At 56.0% G+C, this 24,423-nt stretch overlaps 2 protein-coding genes across 2 annotated transcripts; one reads left to right on the top strand and one right to left on the bottom strand.

Moving 5' to 3' along the window:
* Positions 1-279: 279 nt before the first annotated feature.
* GUITHDRAFT_104929 (hypothetical protein) lies at positions 280-1,071 on the top strand (the record flags this gene model as incomplete). The annotated part of the gene is made up of 6 exons (XM_005836323.1): positions 280-317; positions 359-396; positions 445-527; positions 575-724; positions 770-837; positions 921-1,071. 6 exons carry the CDS (start codon positions 280-282, stop codon positions 1,069-1,071), a joined length of 528 nt encoding a protein of 175 aa, XP_005836380.1.
* A 2-nt stretch (positions 1,072-1,073) lies between these two features.
* Positions 1,074-24,178, bottom strand: GUITHDRAFT_136070 (hypothetical protein; the record flags this gene model as incomplete). Its single annotated transcript, XM_005836324.1, has 31 exons — positions 1,074-1,141; positions 1,262-1,416; positions 1,513-1,626; positions 1,858-2,064; positions 2,208-2,320; positions 2,510-3,229; positions 3,386-3,541; positions 3,591-3,708; positions 3,758-3,914; positions 4,062-4,140; positions 4,187-4,605; positions 4,653-5,325; positions 5,374-6,219; positions 6,263-6,454; positions 6,505-9,972; positions 10,023-10,100; positions 10,151-10,774; positions 10,851-11,030; positions 11,084-11,323; positions 11,490-11,561; positions 11,605-11,689; positions 11,739-11,796; positions 11,846-11,928; positions 12,103-12,224; positions 12,395-12,427; positions 12,474-12,605; positions 12,777-16,025; positions 16,075-19,741; positions 19,806-20,089; positions 20,150-22,517; positions 22,731-24,178. The coding sequence occupies 31 exons, from the start codon at positions 24,176-24,178 to the stop codon at positions 1,074-1,076; spliced, it is 20,208 nt and encodes a 6,735-aa protein (XP_005836381.1).
* Positions 24,179-24,423: the final 245 nt, after the last annotated feature.

Here is a 24,423-nt window from a genome sequence, read left to right on the forward strand (position 1 = left end):
GCCGGCAGCTGCTGAAGGAGGCGGAGGAAGACAACATGGAGCTGGTGATGGGGCAAGGAGGGATAAGGGGAGGAGGAGGATGCAGTGGTGGTGGTGGTGGTGGTGGTGGTGGAGGAGGAGGAGGAGGAGGAGGAGGTGGTGGTGGTGGTGGTGGTAGTGGTGGTGGTGGTGGAGGGTGTGGTGGTGGTTGTGGATGGGGAGTTGTGAGGGATGGCAAGCGGGGAGGAGAATCCTGCAGGATTGATGAAGACTCAGGTGAATGAGATCGTGAGGCAATCGATGGATGCGGAGAAATTGACGGTGGAGGAGCTGAGAAGGTGAGGAGGGAGGCGGGGATACTTGGCTGATATGGCAGCAGGGTCAGAGAGGAGGTGGAGAGGCAGGCGAGAGCGCGAGGTCTTGTATCGCTCCTCTTGCGATGCTCTTGCTCATACGTGCGGGCAGAGGAGATTCACGCTAGGAGAGCTGCGGCCTCCGCCCAGCCCGAGGTCGCTCATCCCAAAGAGGAGGCGGCGCGAGGGGAGGAAGTGAGCAGAGTGGCGAGTGGAGGAGGAGGCGACTGAGTGGTTGGCAGCGAGCGCGGGGGAGCCCGACGGTCGACGGGCAGCACGAGGGCGCGAAGGCGATAGAGGGCAACGGGCAGGTTGGGGCTGAAGGGAGCGCGAGAGTGACGCTGTCGGTCAACCCGTGCGACAAGCTGTCAGCAGTGGTGGAGGAGATTCAGGTGGCGTCCAGGTGGAGGAGGAGCCGGTCGCTGATGCTGCAGCAGAAACATTGGACCTCGAAGAACTCGCGCAGCCAGTCGACGATCTTGGACTATGGATTGCAGCCGATCTGGTGAGACTAGCAGAGGAGGGACAGCGGGAGCATGAGGAGGTGGAGGGAAGGAAGAGCGAAGGGAGCTGATTCTGGTGCTGCAGGCCGTCGTTTCTCAAGTACGAGATGTGCGGGGACGGGAAGGCTGCTGTCTTCTTCTTCGACAGAGCAGCAGCGGCGCGGGTGTTCTACAAGTGGAGCAACGACAGGAGTTTCTTCAACGGCTCGGCTGTATCGAACACGAGGATTCAGTGAAGTCACAAGGAGCAGGAGGCTGACGCTGGTCCCCCCACCCCTAGCGTGTAGTTCCACTCGAAGTTGTCGCCTGCAGTCTCAACGTCAGGGCGGTCGGGGATGGAGGGAGCGAGGAGAGGGAGCAGCGGGGAGTAGGAGGGGAGGGGAGGGGAGGCTGAGCGCGAGGAGGGCCCGAATTCCGATCTCTCACCTTGTTCGCACAAGGCAGCAGCATGCTGCTCGAAGGCTCCGCCGAGGAGGAGGCAGGAGGAGGAGTAGGTGAACGTGAAGACAGCTGCTCCCAGCATCCCCACCACCGGCGCAGGTTTGAGCAGCCCTGAGGTGAAGATGCCGAAGTTCTCCACCCTAAGGTGCTGCGGTCAGAAGTGCGAGGAGCAGAGAGGAGGACGGGGAGGAGGGAGGAGTCAGAAGGAGGAGGAGGGGGATGGAGCAGGGCCGTACCTTCCATCTGTAGTCGAGAACTTTCCTCCCACGTACAAGAAAGACTTGCCGGCTGCCAGCGCATACACGTTGCCTTGTATGTCACCCATGGGCAGCCACTTCCCTCCCAGCCATCTGCCATCCCCTACAGTAAGCGCAAGACCCTCCTTCGCTCCCCTGCTCTCCTTCCCTCTGCTCTCCTTCCCTCTGCTCTCCCCGGTTCCTCTGCTCTGCTCTGCTCTCCCTTCCCCGCCTCTGCTCTCCTGGCCTTCCCCCCCTTCCCTTCCCTTTCCCTCAAGTCCCTTCCCTTCGCCCTCTCCCTTCTCTCCCCGCCTCATCTTCTCTCCTCTCATCTTTCGACTCTACCTTGCGATCCTGGACACGTCGGACCCTCCGATGCCTCTGAACGATCCTCCCACCACCAGACTGTCCCGCCATCGCGCAATCACGTTCACTTCTCCCATCCTCACTCGTCCCCAAGGACACGCCCAGCTGCCGTTGAACATGGCGAGGCCTCCGCATGAGCTCCCTGCTCCGAGCGCTCCGAAAGGACCACCGACATAGAGGACGTTCCTGCGAAGACAGTGAGAGGGGGAGGAGAGGAGGGAGAAGGCAATGCAGGAAGGTAGAAGAGGGAGGGAGCAAGAGGAAAGGAGAAAAGAGGAAGGAGGGAGAGAGGGAGGATGAGGAGGTAGCGAGAGTCTTGTGCGTCTTACTCGCTCGTGTACGCCACTGCCACATGGCCATCAACCGTCGCGCCTCCCACGCAAGACCAGGTGGCTCCGTCCCATTGGGCGAGTCCTCCGCATCTCCATGCTCGACCTTCAACCTGCGCTTGAAATCAGATGAAGCTGGACAGAAGCGCGAAGAGAGGAGGAGGAGAGGGAGGAGGAGAGGGAGGAGGAGAGCGGAGGAGGAGAGCGGAGTGGAAGAGGAGAGAAGGAGGAGGAGAGGAGGGAGAGGAAGGGGAAGAGGACCGAGAGGAAGTGAGGGAGGGAAGCGGAGGGAAAGAGGTCACCGTGTAGACTGTCGAGAAAGTGCCGCCGACAACCAGGAAGGAGTTCACAACGCTCATGGTTGAGATCGCTCCGTCAAGTCCCAAGCCCAAGTGACTCAGCGCGTTGCCGTCCCACATGACGAGATGGTTGGCCGTCCCGTCTCGTGCCGCGACGTTTCTGAACGTTCCTCCCACAAACAGCTGCTGCCCGAACAGCTGGACCGCGTTGATCCTGCCCGGCAACGAGAAGTTGCCGAAGGCGAGGAGGCGACGACCCTGAGAGAAGGCGAGGAGGGAGCTCTGGTCGGACTGCGGCAGGCTGTAGGCCATGAAGACGTCGAGGAAGAAGAAGCTCGCTCCTCCTTCCGTCCTCCTTGTGAACTCCCCCAGCTGGCTGACGAGCAGCAGGTCCACTTGCTGCTCGTCTGCTCCTGGGGGGGTGATGCACACGATGCGGTTGACGGACCAGGAGAGGACGGGGCAGTCGGCGCCCCCGACCAGCACGCTCAGCTTCTCCTCGTAGCTCGGCACCCTGAAGCTCTGCCCGCTGATGGTGATCCACGTCCCCCCGCTCCTCGGCCCGAACGCGGGGGAGATGGAGGACACGCGGGGAGGAGGGAGGAGATAAACGCTTGAGCTCCCTGTCACCCCCAGCTGGTAGAAGTTCTGAGGTGAGAAGTCCGGGAAGGAGATCATGGCGCTGACGTTGACTGCCAGCAAGCCGAACTGGCCGGGCAGGACCTGAAAGGAGGATGAGGGAGCAGGAGAGGAGGGAGAAACAGAAGGAGGAGGAGGAGGAGGAGGAGGAGGAGGAGGAGGAGGAGGAGGAGGAGGAGGAGGAGGAGGAGGAGGAGGAGGAGGAGGAGGAGGAGGAGGAGGAGGAGGAGGTTCGGTCACCTTGAGAAGCAGGTTCCCCCATTCATCGACCGTCGGGTCGCCATCGAGTAGGCCGTAGTTGGCTGTTGAGAACTGCACGGCGAACTTCCAGTTGAGGTCCCCGCAGTAGGTCGAGTCGTAGAGCTTTTCCACCAGGCTCACGTTCACCGCCGCCTCCTGCTCATCTGGTCAGTCGCCCAACCAGGGACTTCTCCCCTCCTCCTACCGCGATCACAGCGACTTGCGGCTTCACGGCGAACCGGATGAGGGAGAGGGACGCGTGAATGTTGAAGGTGAGGGTGACGGGAGGTGAAGAGGTCTCGTTCACCGTCGAGTTTGCCTCCCTGCCCCAGCCATTACCACCTCCACCTCGCTCCCCAGCTGAGAGCTCACCTGACTACGAACGTGATGGTCTCCCTGCCGCACCCGGCGAAGGTGGCGAGGAAAGAGACGTTGCCGTCAGCCGTCATGTGAATCTGCGCGGGAGCGAAGGACGACGACACGACGTGGAAGACGAAGACCTTATCGCGCTCGTCGGGCGGCACTTGGACTATCATGCCGTGAGAGGAGATGGGGTCAAGAGAAGGAGGAGGGAAGCAGGTGCAAGGGGACGGATCGAGAGGGGAGGGATGCGGGAAGAGAGGAGGAGGCGAAGGAGTGGAGAGAACAAGACGCTGGAGGAGGAAAAGTTGTACACCTTCGAACACTCCGGTCATGGAATATACGGTCATCTCAGTCTCGGCGATCAGGTTCAAGACTCTCTGTCTGACGTCAACCTGCAAGCGAGGAGTCAGAGATGCTCTTGACATCCTCGCTCGGCACCTTCGGGGCGGTGCTGACGGGGTGGATGATGACGTCACGAGAGCGGGGGATCCGCTGAGAGCCTGCGATGGAGGAGTTGAGGACCTCTACCCTCACACTAGCTGCTCCGTTGAGGAAGGAAGAGGCGTTGACCTTGTAGAGCGTCAGGGTCAGGGGAACGAGGTCGGCCGTTGGTCCCACCTGCACGACGCCGCTGGGGGTGACGGAGATCAGGGAGCAGATGTTGTAGGCTGAGTGAGGCGGGGGCGAGCAGGACGTCAGCTGGAACTGGAGGTCGCGATCCCCAGGGCTGAGGCAGAAGGCTTCCTCTGCCAGCCCCTGCCCCTCCTGCAGCTCGAGAGCTGGCAGCGAGCTACAGAAATGCTCGTTCGAGCTGATGAGGTTGATGAAGAAGGAGGTGGCCGGAGACTGGAAGGCTCCTGCAGCGCAAGTCAGGGAGGCGGGGAGGGAGCATTTGGGGGCAGACCGAGGGAGAGGTTGGAGACGAGTCGGAGACCACTGAGCTGAACCGTGACGACTCCCTTCCAGATGGAGAGGCTCGTGAAGTTCAGGTGGGCTACTCCTTCGCTCCCATTCACCTCCAGCCGCACCGAGGATACGAAGGTCTGATCCGCGTCGCTCGTGAACGCCCAGTAGGCTCCCTGGCCGCTGCCGTTGAGGAATCGGAGTTGAGAGGCGAAGGGGACGAGGAGGAGGCCGGGGGCGGCGGAGACTTGAACGTTGGGGTCGGGCACGAGGAAGGTCGGGCGGGGGATGGGAACGACGTTGATGGTGATGAGCCGCAGGGCTCCGACGGAGTTGGTCAGCCCCGAGTCTTGGATGTTGACCTGGAAGGACGCGACTCCGTGCTGGAAAGGCGCCAGGGCAAGGCGGAGGCTGCCGTCGGTCTCGTTGACCAGCGGGGAGGAAGCGAAGAGGGACTGACCCGCGCCCACCACCTCGACCTTGAACGAGAGACGCTGGCAGGCTGCTGCATTCCTTTGCACGGCATCTGTCGGCCCCAGCGGTGGAGGGAGGGGATCGAAGGCAGCGCAGGGGTACTCTCTGTTGGGCATGAAGTGGCGGAGCTCTACCAGGAGCCTGTCGCCGTCAACGACAGATTTCATCCTGCACCATGTAACTGGTCTCGTGAGGATGTTCTGGTTCATAGCAAGTCAGCTCTGCAGGTCAGTCAAAAGATTTCTCACCACATCGTTGGCCATGAAACTGCTGGAGGCCAGCTCGACGAGTCGCCTCGACCCGAAGGCGGAGGGAACCAGCCCGACATCGTCGTGGTAGTTGGAGACAAGCTCGTACGTCTTGACTGCCGCCTCATAGAGGGACGAAACAAACACAAGCGCTGAAGCTGCCGAGCTCTCCGACAAGAGAACTGAGTTTGCGTTGGCAATCCTGTGAGAGCTGAAACGCCATTCGTAGAGCTCCACCCCATTCGAAGCGCTGCAGGTGACGAGGTATCCTCTCCCTCCTATCACCTCGTACTCCATCTTCCTCGCCCGCCCCAGGTTCATCCGAAGGGCTTGCTCAGTCGCGTTGCGATCGATGCTCTTTCCCTCCGCTTGCTCGCGACTCGTTCGGGTCCCCACGCTCCCGTAGTCGCTCTGCAGGAACCCGGAGGTAGGAGAAGAGCTGATCTCCTCGAACCGGCCTGTCTGCTTGTTGAACTGGAAGATGCCGGATCTGGGCTGAGGCCCTTCTAGCAGGCAGTCTTGAGCGGGTTGGAACCGATCGCAGATGGACTGGGACACGGCGAGGTAGATCTCTTCCTCCACCGAGAACGCTCTCATCGCTGTCACTCCTCGCAACCGCAGGAGGGACCTGACGCCTCCATGCACCTCGCACCTGCCGTTACAGAACAAATCCTGCGCTTCTTGCGAGCTGTTGGCCTGCGGGACCGTCCAGAGCTCCTCGCCGATGGCCTGGAACTTCTTCCACATCCCCAAGGAGGACTCGCTCACAAGCTCAGGGTCCCACTGGTAGACGACCGACATCGCATCGAACGCTTCCAGGTCACCTCGCACGAGCGCTTCCCTCACCTGACGGCACGTCAGCTCCTGCAAGCTCATCGCGATTCCTTACCTGTCTGCTCGAGACGGCGAGCAAGTCCCCGACGTCGGGGACGTGGAAGAGCTCGAGGTCGACGACTCCTTGCGCGGGGATGGTCTGGACATGTCGGACAGCCTCCACCCTTGACGGATCGAACGTGTAAATCTCTACCGTACCATCCGGAACTCCATCTGGGCCGAAGAAGTTGGCGACGAGGAGGAGGAGCTGGGGAAGCAGGAAGTCAGAGCAGGGGAGACGTAGTGGTCAGACTTCACCTCTTGCGACGCTGTCAGACGCCAGACTGAGAAGTCGGAGGCTCCGAAGGTCTTGAAGGTGTGGACCCTCTGAAATTCCAAGTCTCGGGCTAGGGGAGTCAGCTTGTAGCCGGGGGAGAACCGGTACAGCACCGACTGGGTGGCAAAGTGATCGACTCGTGCTGGGCGAGGCTGCCAGTAGACCGCCACGAAGACATAGACGGCGCCGGCATGAAAGAAGGCCTCGACCTTTGACACGTGCGTGTCCGGGTACTCAGAAACTTGCGGGAGTGAGCCAAAGAAGGAGAAGTTTCTGCTCGCCTCGTCATACACGTAGAGGGACGTACACAGACGGTCGACGTCATCGCAGAAGCTGCTTCCTACAGCGATGTAGTGCCTGAGCGAGTTGTCTTGTAGCACCTCGAAGTGCGTCACCGACGTCGCTCCGTAGTCTCTGACCTGTCGTGATGGATCGGAAGGGAGAGGATGTTCCAGCCACTGGTCCAACACGAACTCACTCTTGTCGGACAACCAGACGTAGGCGGCGACCCCCCCGAACTGCGACTTGTGTCCGATCTCAGTAACGGCGACGAGCAGATGCGTTCTCGTCATCGACGAGAAGACGCACAGGTCAGAGGCAGAGACGAGCGAGGAGGCGGAGGATCTGTAGATGCCGTCGGAGAGGAGGGCGAAGTCAGCACCCGGGGAGCTGGAGAGGCCGGGGGTACGAGAGAGAAGCTCCTTGGGATGAGCGTTGAGGCGATGGAAGCTTGGAATATCGTTGAAGCCTGAGAGAGCAAAGTCGATCACCTCGACCGTCCCATTGCTGAAGCGAGCCAGCAGGACTAGCGCGTCGTCTACGGACCCTCCCACTGCGACAAAGTTCTCCGACGCGTCCACACTAACGGCTCCTCCCAGCCCGTACGCACGAGGTCCCATGCCCTTGCTCACGTCGTACGCATGCAGAGATTGCAGCAGGACGAGCCTCGTGGAGCCGTTGACGGCGAACACATGAAGGGCTCCCGGCATGTGAGAGATCGCGTAGAGGAAATCTCCATCGGGGCTGAAGGCGAAATCGACGATCTGATTGTCGAAGGAGTGGCCGCCAAGGTAGACAAGACTGGCAGAGGAAAGGACGTGGTCAAAGACAGCCAGGGAGTTGGAATACCGTGAGAGGACGACGATGCTGCGGCCCGGGCCCGGTCTCACCTTGACAGCAAATGGCCCTTCCATCTTCTCCACAAAGTCTGAGACACCTTTGTACAGACCGATGGAAAGTGAGGAGTTGAGGTAGCCATAGGAGACGATGTAGTAAGCATGCTGTATGTAGAGAGTTGTCGACAGGGGTCGGAGCCCGTCGATCTCCTGCCCTACCGCCACGTCCTTTGGTTTTGTACTCTCCGATAGCTCATGCTCGAAGAAGAATCCGTTCCACCTGTACAAATAACTTCTCTCCCGAGCGAAGACCAGGAGGTACTTGTCGTTGCCCTGCTGGAACACTTGGAAGGAGATCAGGCCGAGACCGATGAGCGTCTGCAGCTGCTCGAGCGGATGCTCGAGATCGACGACCGTCACCGTGTCGCTTGACAGCGACCCGAAGATAAGGATCATGGACCCCCCGGACTTCATATGCGACACAAGGTCTGCTCCTCCTCGCACCGGCAGGGGCTGCAGCGCCGAGGCGGACAAGCTGCCGTCAGGGAGAGCTGTCACGTGCGCGGCCAAGTCCGAACTCTGTTGGTCGAACACGCTGTGAGTTGCGTTGATAGGAAAGCCGAAAGTGTGAACCCCAGAAGCGTCACCGTTTGTCTTGTCAGCTACGGCGAGGTAGTCTCGTCCCCCCCAAGTGAAGACGTCGACAGCAGCAGCTCCGGGCCCGTGGAGCTCCAAGAAGTTCGTCTCGTTGACATGCAGAGAGTCCTCGCTATCTGCCTTGTACACGAGAGTCTTTCCGAGCAGATTCACGGCGATCAGCACTCCTATAGTCGCGTTAGAAGGACTAGTGAAGGTGGCAAATTCCAGCATCTGAGCCCCTTGGATATGAATCTCCTGCACAAGCTGCAGTCTGAACCTGGGCTCCTCATAGGTGACGGAGAACACAGCAGAGCTAGCAGTGGAGGAGAGGCCATTCCAATCTCTCGCGACCAACAGGTAACTCTGATTCCCAAGGGTGGCCCGAGTGATTTTCCTTACGCCATATAAGAACTCAAAATGGCTCTCAGCACTGAAGCTAATGGCGTCCAGCAACTCTCGGTACTCAAACCGGCTAGAATGGTTGAGGCTGTACACAGGCAGGGGAGGGAAGAAAGTGAAGTTGGTTGTCGGCATTCCGAACTGTCTGGCGCTAAAAGTGGCGTTGAAGAGAGTTCGACAGCTCCAGGAAAGTGACAACCTTTGCCACAATCTGAACGTGACCCCGTTGGTCTGGTTGAGGATAGAGACGGAGAGCATGGTGTTTCGATACCCTAGAGTCCATGGAGGGCTGAGGCACCTGATCCGATCTGACGAGTCTGCTCTCGCGATCGACGCCTGAGCCATCGAGCTGCCGTTGGTGAGCGTGTAGCTGAACTCGCAGAGGTACAACGACCCCAACGTGAAACTGCCAGTGACGGTGAAGTTGACGTGAGGAGGATTGAAGACCTTCAGGTTGTCCGAAGGGTCCACGTCAGTCTCGATGGCGTACCAGTGATCGTTCTGCTCTTTCTCAAGCATCGGGATCGTAGGAGAGGCCGACAAGACCTCAGCATAGCGGAGGTAGAGGTACCGGACCTGTTCCGCGCTCAACGACCTGCTGAAGACCCGGAGACTCTTGATCGCTCCTACATGTGGGAAGTTGCTTGAATATCTGCGGTCCACGAAGGTCCCGATGCTGAAGGGCCCGTCAGAGTAGAAAATGTTCCCGCACTGGGGCAGGATGCAGGCAGACTCGTTCATCACGTTTTCCCCGTCAAGGAAGATCTGCAGGAACTTGGAGTCATAGCTGCAGACCAGATGCTTCCACTCCCCGCGGTTGATCGTCTGAGTGAAGTTTACCTCAGACGTGCCCATCGAGCTGCTCGACCTGTTGGTGTTCAGCGTCCAGACGAATGTGACCGACAGCTTCTGGCTGTTAACGTGGTTGACGCTGTAGACGATGCTCCACCCTGACCGGTCGAAGTAGCCGTCTCTCGTCGAGACAAGGCCCGCAAACTTGCGGATGTTGGTCGCCTCGATTGAGAACCAAAGCTCGATAGAGACTTGCTGGGAAGGGAGAGCGTCCTGGTTCCTGATTTGTGAGAGTTGGTCGGTGAGGAACAGACCGCTGTTGAGGCAGTCGTCGAACTGGAGAGCCTCGACCTCCAGGTTGTATCGTATCATCGCAGCTCTCAGGGTGAAGCGAGAAGTTCTTGTGGTGTCCGTTTCCCAGATCGTGTCTCGAACGCAGTAAGGGATGGTCAGGAACGCAGCTCCCAGCATGTTGGTCTGGTCGCTGATCGCTGCTTGCTCGATCTGCACGAGCGAGTCATCGACAGCCCCAGGCCGAGTCAAAGAGAGCTTACCTCCGTCAAGAAGCTGTTTTCCGGGCACTCGACGACGTTTTGCAGCCGGGAATAGGTGCAAGTCAGGTTGCAACTGACCTGAGAAGGACAGTCAGCTACCAAGCACCTCTCCTCGCAACCAGCAAGACCTGTCCGCTCGAGAAGTTGTTCCATACCATCATGGGCGAGCTGAACGCACTCGATCGCATGTCCCACCAGCCCACCGTGATGTTGAGGAGAGCAGAATCATTGGATGCCGAATAGTCCATAGCGGCATTATCAACAACACCATCCTCCTGCAGACAGCCAACGGCAGGCAGTACAGCAGTGGCATTCTTGTCCTCCAGCACGCTCAGCCCGCAGATGTGACTGAGCTGGACCGATCGATTCTCCTCGTTCTCGAAGGCATGCAAGAAGCGGAACCTGTGCTCATTGTTCGCCCTCCTCTCCATCAGCACGGGACTGGCATTGCCGTTGAGCCACGAGTAGAGCGAGAGCGTGTCTGTCTCGTACTCGATGGTATACAAGAAGCCGTTCTCCACATCTCGGGCGAAGTCAACGGCATACTCGAATCCAGGGATGCTCAGCACGTTGTCTGGGGCTCCTCCGAGCACCTTCAGCGATCGGCTGCTGCTGTTCCAGTCGAGCCGAACAACCTCGGCAGGAATGACGTGCTCCACAGGCGTCTGGTCCTGGATGAAGCGGTCAAGGCGGATGTCACCGGAACCCTCTAAGACTGTGATAACGCCGGGGCCCTGGCTGTCCTGGATCGCCTGTGTTACAAGTTCAGATGTAGAGATAGCAAGGAACAAGCGATGTGGCAGGACAAATGCGACTTGATCACTTTACCTGTTGCCAGATTGCACACACGCCAGTTTCATCCGAGTTGAAGGAGTCGCAGGTGCAGTTGAGCAAGCTTGGGTCCAACAACGTCGGACATGTGGAGCTTTGGTTGATCGCGAAAGCAGGTTTGATGTTCTCGTGCAGGAGATTGATAGTGAAGGAGTAGATGGAAGAAGAGTTTGCTTCCTGCATGCTCGCCATTACCACACGTGAAGTTCTTGCAAGAGTCGATCGACCACCTTGCTCTCTAGAGTCCTGACAGTCGGGGCATTCACGTCGCACACGTTGGTAGCTTGCGCGATGTCCTGCCGCACGTCAGCAGGGAACAGAAGTTGAGGGCTTGCTACATCTGAATTCCCGTCGTCAAACAACTGAACGAACACTTGACACGAGCCGAAGAAAGTGGATGAAAAGTTCAAGATCAGGTCTCCGTTGCTGTCAATCCTTGGGAAAGTTTGGAACATCAAAGCTTCAGTGACCTGCAACGGTCGTGTCAAGGTTCAAGGAGGTCAGATCGACGCTAATATCACATTCAGAACGACGAAAGTCAGGGTCTGCTTGCTGCAGTTGAGCTGTGAAATCGGGCAGTTCTGGAGATAGCAGCTTCAATCGATCCAAAAGTTGAATGCAATCCTTCAAAACAACCTCGTTCCATGGGCCCGCGACCAACGAGTCTGCCACCCGGACGAATTGTGTGGAAAGGTACTGGAATGGGGACTGCAATCAGCAGAACGAACAAGAAGACTGCAGGAATATTCACCACAGATATCTCCCCGACGAGCTGAAAGGACGGGGGATCGTTGATGGGAAGGACATGAACAGAGAACGATTGGGGATCGCTCCTCCTGCGTTTCAACGGGTCAAACTCTTTGATGGCAGGCAGCCTCAGGTCACCTCTTGACGGAGGAGAACTCATCCTGGACTTGGAGGACAACCTGCATGTTCAGCAGACCTGCACGTCCTCGTCAGCTGTTCTTGGTGTTCGATCAGCCCTCTAGTACCGAATTGGTTGTCTGCCGGCTCCACAAACAAGTAGCCGGAGCCATTCACGTACGGCTGGCCCGTGGGGGTGAACAAGCTTGTCCTGACAGCATCTGTCACGGCAAACAACTCCGAGTTTGCCAACGACAGCGTGAGGGAACTTGCCTGGGATGTTCTAGTATGAACGAGTGATTCAGCACTTCAGACACGTTGCCAACGAAGGTCAAGGATTCAAGGTAGATCACCTGCACCCCATCAGCCTCACCGACAAGCTCACCATGAAGTTTCAACCTTGATCTGCTCTGGTGCTGAGTCCTCTAGGATGCACACCCTGCTCCCTTGGCTGAAGTGAAACCTCGGGAGCGAGTAGACAATCAGGTCCAAGTCCCTGCTGGCAGCCTGCAAGGAAGGAGTCACAAGGAAGGGTCAGAGGAAGAGGGCTGGGATGCCTTGGAGGAATTGTCCAGAGCCCGTTCGTCATGAAGGGAGATGGTGAGTGGAATGACGCCGACGATGCCGTCGAAGACTTGAAACGACACGTTCCCATCGAGAGTGATAGCTGGGAGCACCTTGAAGACTTGTTCAGCTGTCACCATGTTGACCTGCGCAAGGGAGTCAGGCAGCCCTCGCGTCATCCTAATTTGACACCTGAACGTCAAACACGCCCAGCTGATTCTCGCAGTAGTAGATAGGCTCCCCGCATCGCTTGATGGTACCACAGTCGAGGGCCGACGGGCAGTCTGATCCTAGCAGACTCTCCCAAGGGCCCATGGAGATGTGCTGGATAAAGGCGGGAAGTACGACAAAGCCCGAGTCTTGCGCTACCTTGATCTAGACAGCATCAACATCAGAAGCAGCAGCAGCAGCAGCAGCAGCAGCAGCAGGGAGGAGGGGGAACGGGGAGGAGGAGGGAAGGAAGAGATCAACAGCAGCATCGGCAGGCGTTCTCACCGCGTCCTGGGTCGGTCGGAAGGCAGGCGGGTCATTCCTTGCGGCTACCGAGATGAGGAAGGACGTGGTGGACTCGTTGATGCCTCCCAGCTCAGTCCCTCCGTTGTCGCTCACCCTCATGGTGAAGTTCACCAGCCCGAACCGATTTCTCTCCGGCCTCACGATGAGCTTCACGACGCCGCTTGCGCATGCCGTGGGAAACTCGAGGTCCTCGCCCTCGAACACACAGAAGGCTCTTAGCTGCGCGATCACTCCGACGGGCCCCGACGACTGCACTAGAGCTACTGACAGCACCTGCTGGACCTCGTTGTAGGCCCCGCTCGAGATGTTGGCAAAGTGATCCAAGACCGTCAGGTTTTCCCCCTCTTGCAGGGTGATGATGGGCGTTGCGGTGATAACGGGTGCGCTGTTGACCGGAACGACGTACAAGGAGACCTTCCGCTCGAAGCTGTTGCTGCTGCAACCGCCGTCGGGACCGCTGTCAGTCAAGAGGAGGGAGAAGTTGAGGAAACCATTCCAGTGAGGCACCAGAGCAAACGAGAGGCTGCCGTTGAAGCCTCGAGTCAGCCAGTCACTCGCCATGGAGCACTGATCAAAGTAGCTCGTGTTGACACTCAGCGTGACGTTGGCGTACAGGAAGGCAGACGCCGTGTCTCCCTCCACCTTCATCTGCATCTCCTGACAAGCCTCGTTGGCTGGGCCTGCAAGAACGTGGTAGACGAGGTCCCGCAAGACCAGCGCCTCCTCCCTCTGCTGCTCGAGGACCGTAAGGAAGATACGATGGTTGCCTTCGCTCATCCCGACCGTCTCGTTGGAGGTGACAGCGACGTCAAATGATGGAGGGTTGTTGCAGGGCAAGACGTTGATGTCCAGCTCCTGCAAGGCAGAGGTCATGGGATAGTTCGTGCTGCCCCCGTCGTCCTGCAGCTCAACCCCGAATTTGAACGTGCCGAACTTGTTGAGCATAGACTGGAAGAGGACGGTACCGTTGACGAAAATGTCAGGAAGCGGACTCTCGGAAGCGGAAGTTCCTTGGAGGTAGGAGACCTTGAAGGTGACCTCCTGGTTCACATCCCCACAAGGGGAGGAGCCACTCGAGATGTTAGTGATCAGCCTGGCAGCCAAGTACTCGCCTTCATTGATCTGGACTGAAGGTTGCAGCGTGAACTCGGGTGCCGTGTTGTTAAATGAGACTTTGACGCAGAACCTCGAATTACTCTGGTCCTGTCCGGCATTCGCTGTCCCTCCGTTGTCTCTCAGAACGACGTCGACGCACGTCTCCCCGCAGAGGGAGGGCACGAGCTGGAAGGTCAAGTTCCCCATAACGTCAATCTGAGGAAGGGTCAGGAAGTCTGCAGGAGAAGCTGCAGTGAGGTTAAAGGTCAACTCCTGGCTCCTCTCGTCCTCTGCTGCAGCTGGACCCGGAGCAATGTCCGTGGCAAAGCCAGGGATGGAGACAGGAGCGATCTTGGCCGCTTCGTCCAGCAGCAGCAAACTCTCGATGCGAAACCTGGGAGGCTGATTCACCGGCAGGACGTTAATGTTGAAGACAGTCCCCGAGAAGTTGCCGTTGGGCAGGATCATCGAGAACTCAAAGGTGGCGTTGCCGTTCTGGTAGGGGACAAGCTCGAAGACGAGACTGCCGCGGAGGTTGTCGAGCATCTCGACTCGCGGGAACTTGAGGAACATGTAGGAGTGATTGGAGAGCAGCTTGAAGGAGAATTGACCGTAGAACTTCAGCCTCCTGTCGACGACAACCTCCCTCGTTACTCGGTCGATGAGGTCATACTCAGCCGAGCTCAGCAAGATCTGACTCACTGGGCCATAGACTGAGAGAGCGGTGAAGGCCGTCTGAATGAAGTCTTGCGAGTAGATTTCTCTCTGGTCGACGACCTCCCGCTGAACAATTGTCGTGTATCCCACCCCGATCATTGCCTCCAGCAAGAGCGTTCGTACGACAGTGCTGCCATTCATCCTCACCTCATACTCTACCTGCCCGAAGTCCGTGGGGCCCTTGGCAAGGGTCAGACGAGACGAGCAGTCGGGCATGAGCTGGTCGCACGAATGAGAGCAGTTTGCCTCCAGTCGAACTGAGGAGAAGACCGGATCTGCAGTCACATTCGCCCATTCATCATCCATCCTCCTTCGAAACCTCTTGGGGCTCAGCAGGAACGAGATGTGGATCTCGCCGTTGGTGTTCAGGGGAGAGTCTCTACGAGGAAGGATGTCCTGCATCAGATTCTCCAGCATGAAAGGACTCTCCCGCGGGTACTCTGCCCCGTAGATCGTCACCGTGCTGTTCGAGATCCTGAACGTCGCCTCTGCGTCAAAGTTCTTCACATATGCCTCCGCCCTCCGCACCCACTCCCCCGCCGACGGAAACGCTCCCTCCAGCCACCCGCTGTACGTGCTCGCGTTCTCTACAAACACCACCGCCTCCTCCTCGCTCAGCCCCACCAGCCCTATCCCGTACACACTCTCTGGCGGCAGTGCCACCACCCTCCCAAGCTCCATCCCCAGACCCGTCGCCAGCACTCGCCTCGCCTCTGCTAGCGGCACACTCGCCCCGAGCTCAAGCACCGTGTACGTGCACGCGACCACCAGCGAGAAGTTGTGCTCCTCTGACGTGTTCCTCCCCGCGTACGCGTATCCCCGCTGCGCGTCGAAGGCTTGAGTGCCTGCCCGCAGGTCCTCCTCGAAGCCGTCGTCCGCTAGCCGCACCCCTACCAGAGCCTCGCCCGACACCCCTGGCGTCACGGTGAACTCCAGGGTGCCGTTGCTGTGGAAGAAGGGGGGCTGGGCGAACAAGGAGGAAGGGGTAGAGGCGAGGGAGGTAGAGAAGGTGATGTTCTGATCCGACTCAGAGTCTGAACCGTCAGCCCTGACTCCTCCTTTGGTTAGGTTTGATGCGAAGGCTTCGTAAAGCTTGTGCGAGTTCTGGTTCAGATAATTTTTCCAAACGATGATGCCATGGACGTAAGCTTGCTGATTGGCGATGAATTCAGACACACATTGCTCTTGGAAACAGAGGCTTTGTAGTCTGAAGTTTGGTGCTTGATTGACAGGCAGGACGTAGAGCTTGAGAAGGCTCCTGTTCTGACTTTGACCACCAGCATCGTCCAACAACTTGACCTCAAACTGCTCGATGCCATAGTTGAACTCGCCCATACAGAAGGTCAAGTCACCAGTATGAGAATTAATCTGAACAGAATCTGCCACAAACAAGCTGCCAATGCCGCAGATACCTTGCTGTGTCATCGAGTCAAAAACAAATAACACAGGAGCGGTTTTGACTCACCGAGCTGATTTGGAAGGAAAGCTGCTGGGATCGCTCATTTGGAAAGTCTTGTTGAGATGCTAATATGGTGTGTGGGGACAAGATGCTTGTCAGATTGCCTCCATACTGGCAGCTTGACGAAGACGGGCAATCGACACAGTTCTCGTGAACGAAGATCGAAACAATCTCTTGGTATCCGTCAGGCTGCAGCAGCTTGCACACGTAGGACTCGAACTGCGATATCAGGTCAGTGCAGCAGATGTTGGGGTTGCTTGTGTTCCACTGGAAGTAAGGAGGGTTGTTGAAGCTCTTCACATCGATGACAAGGGAGATGTTGACAACGCTAGCGGTCTTCCGGGCGACACAATCTCTGCCGCCATCCGCCCGCAAGATGCAGATGCCCCAGATGTCAGGATCGTCGACGGACGCAGCAAAGATAAACTTCTCCACCCCGTTCTGCCCAGCCGTCAGGTGGAAGAAGAGGTTTCCCTGCAGGTCAATTGACGGCTGCATCAGGCCAGAGTACGCGGAGGGCAGAGCATCGAACAGACTGAACGTGACAATTTGCTGCTGCTCCAGGTACGGCAGCTCGTAGAAAGTTGAGAAGTTGGTAGCAGAGACATCTACGTCCAAGATGACCTCGTCGGTGGAGTAGGTCAAGGTTTCTGGAACCTCTACAAATTTCAGGACTGACACGTTGAAGAAGTTGGTCACAGTTCCATTCGTTCCATTCATCGTCACCATGAACTCTGCCTCCACATACTTGAAGGTCCCAACTACCAGAGTCGTGTTGAGACAGGAGTAGGGCGCCGAGGTCTTGTGGACAAGAGTTCCATTATCGTAGGCAGAAAGCGTACAGTTGTTTTCTATCTTGATGTCCGACACTCGCAGGTTCGGATCGTCTTCACTGAAACTCGTCCAGTTCCCTCCTTGCATCCGATACCTCAAAGGAACGACATGGAAATAAACCTGAGGAAACCCATACACATCCAGAGCCGTATCACTCGGAGCCGTAACATTCATTATGAAATCATCCAGCATGAAAGGACTCTCCCGCGGGTACTCTGCCCCGTAGATCGTCACCGTGCTGTTCGAGATCCTGAACGTCGCCTCTGCGTCAAAGTTCTTCACATATGCCTCCGCCCTCCGCACCCACTCCCCCGCCAACGGAAACGCTCCCTCCAGCCACCCGCTGTACGTGCTCGCGTTCTCTACAAACACCACCGCCTCCTCCTCGCTCAGCCCCACCAGCCCTATCCCGTACACACTCTCTGGCGGCAGTGCCACCACCCTCCCAAGCTCCATCCCCAGACCCGTCGCCAGCACTCGCCTCGCCTCTGCTAGCGGCACACTCGCCCCGAGCTCAAGCACCGTGTACGTGCACGCGACCACCAGCGAGAAGTTGTGCTCCTCTGACGTGTTCCTCCCCGCGTACGCGTATCCCCGCTGCGCGTCGAAGGCTTGAGTGCCTGCCCGCAGGTCCTCCTCGAAGCCGTCGTCCGCTAGCCTCACCCCTACCAGAGCCTCGCCCGACACCCCTGGCGTCACGGTGAACTCCAGGGTGCCGTTGCTGTGGAAGAAGGGGGGCTGGGCGAACAAGGAGGAAGGGGTAGAGGCGAGGGAGGTAGAGAAGGTGATGTTCTGATCCGACTCAGAGTCTGAACCATCCAGGAATGTGCCGCCTTTGAGAATGTTCACGTTGAAATTGTCATACCATCTCAGTGCAGACTTGTTGATTGTGCTTTTCCATACAACAAACTGATGTCCGAACGGCTTCGATACAACTTGAACCCGCACGTTCAAGGTCTTTCCGCTGCAAGTTTGATCGAACCTGTAAAACTTGAGATTGGTGATTAGTGAGAATTCGACAGTGCCAAACTTCTCAAGAGGAAATTCCAACTGGGAGAAAGAGCCGCATTGGTGACGGGCAGGATCGTAAGAGGTGATAAGAGCCTCGTCGTTCAACGCGATTCTTGGGACAAACTCATCTGCACCGTCAAAGTTGATGTTCTCAATCATAACACGTATGATCAGGTGAGATCTCGATCGCTCAAAGGTTGGAACTTGCAGAGAGAGAGAGCAAGAAGGGGATTCGTAGGACGTGGAGTCACAAGCCAAATCTTGAAAGACAACCTCGGAGTATTGTTCCTGACAGCACATTCCGACTGCTTGACGTTGCGATGGCAGGCAGGTGTCACAGACTTGAAAGGAAGGGGGCTGGTTGATGGGAAGCACATGAAATGTAATGAATACAGGCCCCTGGGCGTTGATCCCTCCACGTTCTACACCCCCATCGTCTTCCAGGTACACAGAGAAAGTCTTCTCGCCGTTGGCATATTCCAGCAGGCAAGCGGTGAGGTCGCCCGTAGCCACACTGATTGAGGGCCCGAAGGAGAACATCACTGAGTGTCCTAGGGGAGCTCCGACTTGCGTGAAGGTGAAGGACAAGGTCTGACGGAGCTCGTCTGCCGAGTTGAAGATCGATGGCTTTATAGAGCCCGCAAGGTGACTGAAGGAGACGCCATGCCCGCAGCCCATCGGAAGTTGTGAGCAATGAAAGCAACTCTCCTCCACCACTATGTCAACCTTGCACGGGTCGTTTGACAGCAGCAGATTCACATAGGCGAGCCGGACGTTTGATCGGTCCAAGTCACCCTTGAGTTGCTTGTACTGTGCCAGGAAGTAATTCCTAGAGACAAGCCCGACCGCCATGTCGTGATCGAGCTGATCTATCAGCTTCGTGACCTCGGCTATCGAGGTGTTCAGAGCTCCCTGCTCCGTCACGAGCGAAAGAGTTTCCTGAGGGTCCTTCAGGTAACGCCCGTGCGGACATGATGCTGAGCAAGAGACGTCGATGTAAGACGAAAGATCGCACAGGATGGTGAAGTCAGGAGGGTCGTTGACAGGAAGCACGTCGATCGTCAGGTTGTGAATGACGGAGACGTCCTGGCCCTCCAGCAAAGTGCCACCGTCATCCTGCAGCAGCACATTTAGCCTTACAATGCCGTTGAGGTTCCTCTTCAACGAGAACGACAACGTCCCGTTGCTAGACAGATGCGGCTGTGTTAGGAACACCAACGACTCTGGAAAGACCTGAAAGGTCAAGAGCTGCCCTTCCTCTGGCCAGTTTTCACCCTTTGGACCGAAGGAAATGTTGGGCCCTGGTAGGATGTCCACAGCAAAGGAGGAGAGGGACTGCAAGGCGCCATCGAAGTAGACGGTCTCGTTGATGCTGACCAGCGCGTCTTCGAAACGGAACGAGGGGGCAACATTGACGTGGACGATCTCGATGTGCAATACGAACTGCTTCATCCCGGAGAAGGTGTAGTTGTTGACGGCATCGAACTCTGCCGCCTCTTCGATGGTGAAGACGATGGAGGTGTTGCCAAACACGTTTGCCCTCGGTTTGAAATGAATGATGTTCCGCTCGATCGTTGGAATGTCCTCGAAGTAGGAGCTTTCGTAGGAAAAGTTCTTGAAGATCGGAATGCGTGGAGGGATGTCCGACGTCGTTGTGACCTGACGATAAAACATGATGTGATGTCGGCCTGAATTCTCAAAAATTCTCAAGTTCGACAAGAAGTCCACATCCCAGAAGGAGGAGAGGGAAGAGGGAAGGATAACGTCCAGTCGAAAGGGGAGAGTATAGGAATCTTCTCCTCCAAACGCCCTACCTCCATCATCTTGCCTGAAACGAGGAGCAAACAGTCAGAAACCAGCGATGTCACAGCATTGAGGTTGCGCGGACTTACAAGGTCACATGGAAGACAACAGTACCAAACTTGTTTGCCCTGACCACGAAGCTCAGCTGACCCTCCGGATTGATGGCTGGCGACTCCAGGAACATGTCCTCCATGGAGGCTGAAACTATCTGAACCTGGAACGTCAAGAGTTGATCTGCCTCGATCTGCGTCTGTGTGTGCATAGCGTTCCTCCCTGTCAAGATGTCCGTAGCCCACTGGAAGGAGTATCCCTGTGCGCTGGGGGACGCCAGGACGTGCACGTCATGACCTATGTAGGATGGCGGGCGGTTGACCTGCAACAAGAGTCAAGCCCTCAAAGTCGACAAGTAAAGAGATTCTCAGCTCTGCTTTACCTGAGTCCAGACAAACGACGAGGTCCCAGAGATCGCGACAGCGCGCGAGGAACTCGCGGCAGCGGCTGGGTCAGCAGACTCGAGGAGGAGCACGTCGACTTGCTTGTCAAAAAACTGCTTCCAGGGAGTGTCGATGTCCCACACGGGCAGTGGACAGACAACTCGGAAGGAGTCCACCGGGCTCGAAGGGGAGGAGAGGACTGAAAAGATCTCAAACCGGCTCTCGAACCCTTGTTTGTTTATGAGCTCGTCTGAATGAAAAGTGACCAACACCACACCGCTGCTGGAGGCCGTTGCTGCCTCGGCCGGGCCTGGGGATCCGGTCAAGCTCCTGATCAACGTCTTGTCGCTACACGCGATATCGAAGCAATCCCAGATCTCCACGAAGTCCCAGTCAAGCTCAGTCTCGAAGCGAGGAAACTGGAGGAAGAGGCTCTGGGCACCTTGGGGAGCTAGGATCCAGCACTTGAAGGTGTTGATGGGGTAATCTTGATCCGGAGGAGACCCGTCGGTGAAGCCTCCCCACTGCAGGTACGTGCAGACCTGTGCCAGGTCTTGGCTCTGAGTGATGGAGTTGCGAGGGATAGTTGCTTCGTAGGGAGCGATGTCAACCTGAAGGGTGAGTTGACACGTGTAGTTCCTGGTGGCGATGAGGCCGAAGGCATGGGCAGTGACCGAGGCATTCGCGGAGATGAAGTCACTGAGACCTCTCCTGTCTCCGAAGTTTGGAGTGAGCTCTGCAAAGTGGGGGAAGAAGTAGAACGACCCGACTTGAATCTTGAAACAAGTTGTATCCCCTTCAGAGCAGGTCCGATTCAATTCAGAGTCCGTCGTGTTCGTAAGAAGGAACGAAAGATCTGGCAGAGCATATCTGTTGAAGTCTGGAGAGCTTCTGATAGGACGAGGATAAACCTCGATGAAGTCTATCGGAACAACTCCAGAGGCACTGAGCCACGTCGGAGTGGTGCATTTGTAAAGGCTGTATGAAACAAAGCTTGCTCTGCTCAGAAGACCGTCGAAGTTGCAGAACGCTGTAAGGTTCGGCATGAACGCACCTAGGATGTGCACCTCTGTACCTCCTGCTGCTGAACCTACGGTGTTCTGAATCCCATGCAGCTCACGACGAATCCAGAAGGAGGGAGGACGAGGGCCTTCAAAAGCTAGCTGCGAGGCCTGACCCTCTGACAAGAGAATAGACAGGCTGATGTTCTGTCGCGTCTCAAAGCTCCACTCCGAAAAATTGCAGACAATTGCAGACTGGTTCTCGACCCGTGCATTCGATGTTGTGCCGTAGGCTTGCTTACTCTGAGAAGCGTCTTCAAAGCAGAAAAAGTCGCAGATGTAGCTTGAAAGCTCGTCAAAACCAAAACCAAAAACGGTGACGAGACTAGTTTGCAGAACCTGGCTTGTAGTTGTTGAGGAAATAGCATAATCCCAGACGGTATCAAAAAGAATTGAGCATCCATTGATATGAAGATTTCCGCTGCATTGGAGCGTGTCTTGTACATGAAAGGTATTGTTCGTGAAAGGTATTAACATCTCTTCATAAAGAATCAGCAGTGCAACATATCCTGACCGTTTGCCAGCTGCAAACATGGAGCCCCAAACAGGAAGAGGGCAGCTCAATGTGGAGGAGTTAAAGACAGATGCGTTGGTCCTGACCACTTCCTTCTCACTCCTAGTGAATTGACATGTGTAAACTTTCATAGCGTCGAAGCCATACCCTTTGATGCCCAGCGGCTCGCTGGACTTTGCAGAAAACTGCAGACTTGTCTCTGAGAATTCATCCCAGCCCTCGCTGACCTCAAAGATGCTTTTTTCTTCACTTCCAATGAAAGTCATGTTGAGGTGAGAATCCCTGTACTGCACGACCAGCCTTACTTTGCCGGCCGGCAGATACCACTTGGGCAGACTGCAAAGAATATCATTCTCCCCCAAGGACTGTCCCACGCCAAGTTTGCTTGGCCCACCATTCAGAGGTATGAAGAGGCAGTCGTAGAGGGGCTCGGCGAAACCCTGACCCTTTACAGTGACGTTTGCACCCTCCTTCCCCAGGACGACAGGGGTGCCGATGGAATTCCACTGACTCTCGAAGACGAGAACGTTTCCACCTCCCATGTAAGATACCACGTTGCCGTCTTCGATGACTGACACCTCGGTGGTAGAGACGTTTGACGCTGGACTGATACATGTAAGCACTTGACTGGAAACGAACTGTGCACCTCCACTAGAGAACTGGAAGTCACACATGTAGGAAGAGCGATCTGAGAACCCGTACCCGTGCACGGTGATTACTGACCCTCCTTTGAACGGGGCCGAATTTGGTGAAATGTGTGACCAACTTGAATAGAAACTTACCCGGTTGGTGCTGAATTGACAAGTAGATGACGAGTTTGATGTGAAATTTCTATATAATACAGTGCGAGAAGGAAGTTCGTGTATAAGAATGCTCGCGGTTCCATGCTCTAAACAATCACTCCATGCTGGTGTTTGGCATGACAAAATGGTAGGACTGACGAATGTTGCAGGTGAGGTATAAAGAGACCCCGCACAAGTTTCAACATTTCCAACCGGGGAATACTTGCACGTGTAGGTCTTATCGACGGCAAATCCAAATCCGGAGATGTTGAATTCGATCAATTCGCTGACAGGAAAGGTTGTATTGCACTTGTTGATTGAAAACCAGAATGGAAAAATTTGAAATTGTACACATTCACTATTTACATGAACGATGTTCCCGTTTTCTGTCAGGCTGACGCAAACGGATCCATGCGATCCCTGCCATTGTTCCATAGGACAAACCAATTCAAACGTATTGACTACGTCACATTTGGTGTTGAGAGTACTGTTGAACCGTAGCGAGTACACGGCAGAGACATCAAAACCTGCACCAGAGATTGTTAGGGAGATTCCACCCGAGGCAAATGCTTGTCTCGGCCAAACCGAATTCCATTCGGCATAAAAGCTAAACGACACATCCTCAGTTCCAAAAACAGCAGAATTCTCATAGCCATCATAGGAGACGAGAAGGCTAAGGTTGACAATTCCTGATTTGAAGGGCCACGTCGGAATTTGGCACTGTAAAGTGTTTGCATTGACAAAAAGCGCAGTCTCAGAAACATTCAGACCCTGGCTGTTGCGAATAACACACAAATAATCATAACTTCCACCAAAACCAGAACCAGCCACGACTATGCTTTGATTCCCATTGGCAGATATCGGGCGGATAAACCAAGAGCTTCGGTCACTAAAAGTTTCGAGGTCACTGCTCAAGGCTGCTCGGCTCCACGTGGCAAAGAAGTACAAATAGCATGTGTGAACGTGGCAGGGAAAGGTCGGGATCTTTTCCAACGTCCTTGCATCGCCCTCTGTGAATGCAACCTCGGTTCCTTCGAACTGCAATGTGACAGAAATAGGTGGATTGCTTGCTGGGCTAAGCCCAATCTCACGTGACTGGATTGATGCTGAGAAGATTGTACCCCAAGCTGGTATGTTACATGCGACATGCGAAGAATCCGCCATGCCAAAGGTCGACAAAACTTCGTTGCCATTTCGTCTGAAAATACATTGATACATTTGTGAATATTGTGAGGAGCCTATGAACCCATAACCTGTAAACAATATTTGCCCACCCCCCGTACTTGAGATTGGTATTCCATCCAAGCTCGATTGTTCCCATCCTTGAAACACGTCGACATTCATGCCACTCTCGTTTCCAACGAACAACACAGGCCGTTTGCTCTCCTCGGTGATGATGAGTTCTGCCAACCCCGCATGGTGACCCCAAGTGTCGACGAGACAGGTGAGAATATTGTTCTCTTCGATATCTGCAACGACGCTTAACCTAAATTGATCCAACTTAAATGTACAGTTGTATTGCTTGCTCTCACTGCGAAAATCCTGGCCGTTCACAGTGATTGTAAATCCCCCCTTAGCCGGCACTGAAGAAGGGTTGATCGTTTCCCAAACTGGATAATTACAATGGATGCGATCGATCATGATAATCAGGAAGAGGAATGGCAACTTCATCTCGTAAGCTCGCAGATCCAGTTGAGTTACAGCACACTCGTCACGGAATTGGCTGCAGGACTTTTAACCCCTTCCACTCTTCGTGCTCTCAAGACCAGTTGTCTGAGAGGATGTCCACTCTGTCACTTCATTCAGGTCGTCTGACCTTGTCTTTCATGCCGCTTGCATCTCTTTCTGTCCCCTCCATCCCCTCTTTCTCTCCGCCATGCGGCGCTTGGCTTGAAAGGTGGGTCACCTCACATCAT

This window comes from Guillardia theta (assembly GCF_000315625.1).
Source record: "Guillardia theta CCMP2712 unplaced genomic scaffold GUITHscaffold_18, whole genome shotgun sequence".
NCBI lineage: Eukaryota > Cryptophyceae > Pyrenomonadales > Geminigeraceae > Guillardia > Guillardia theta.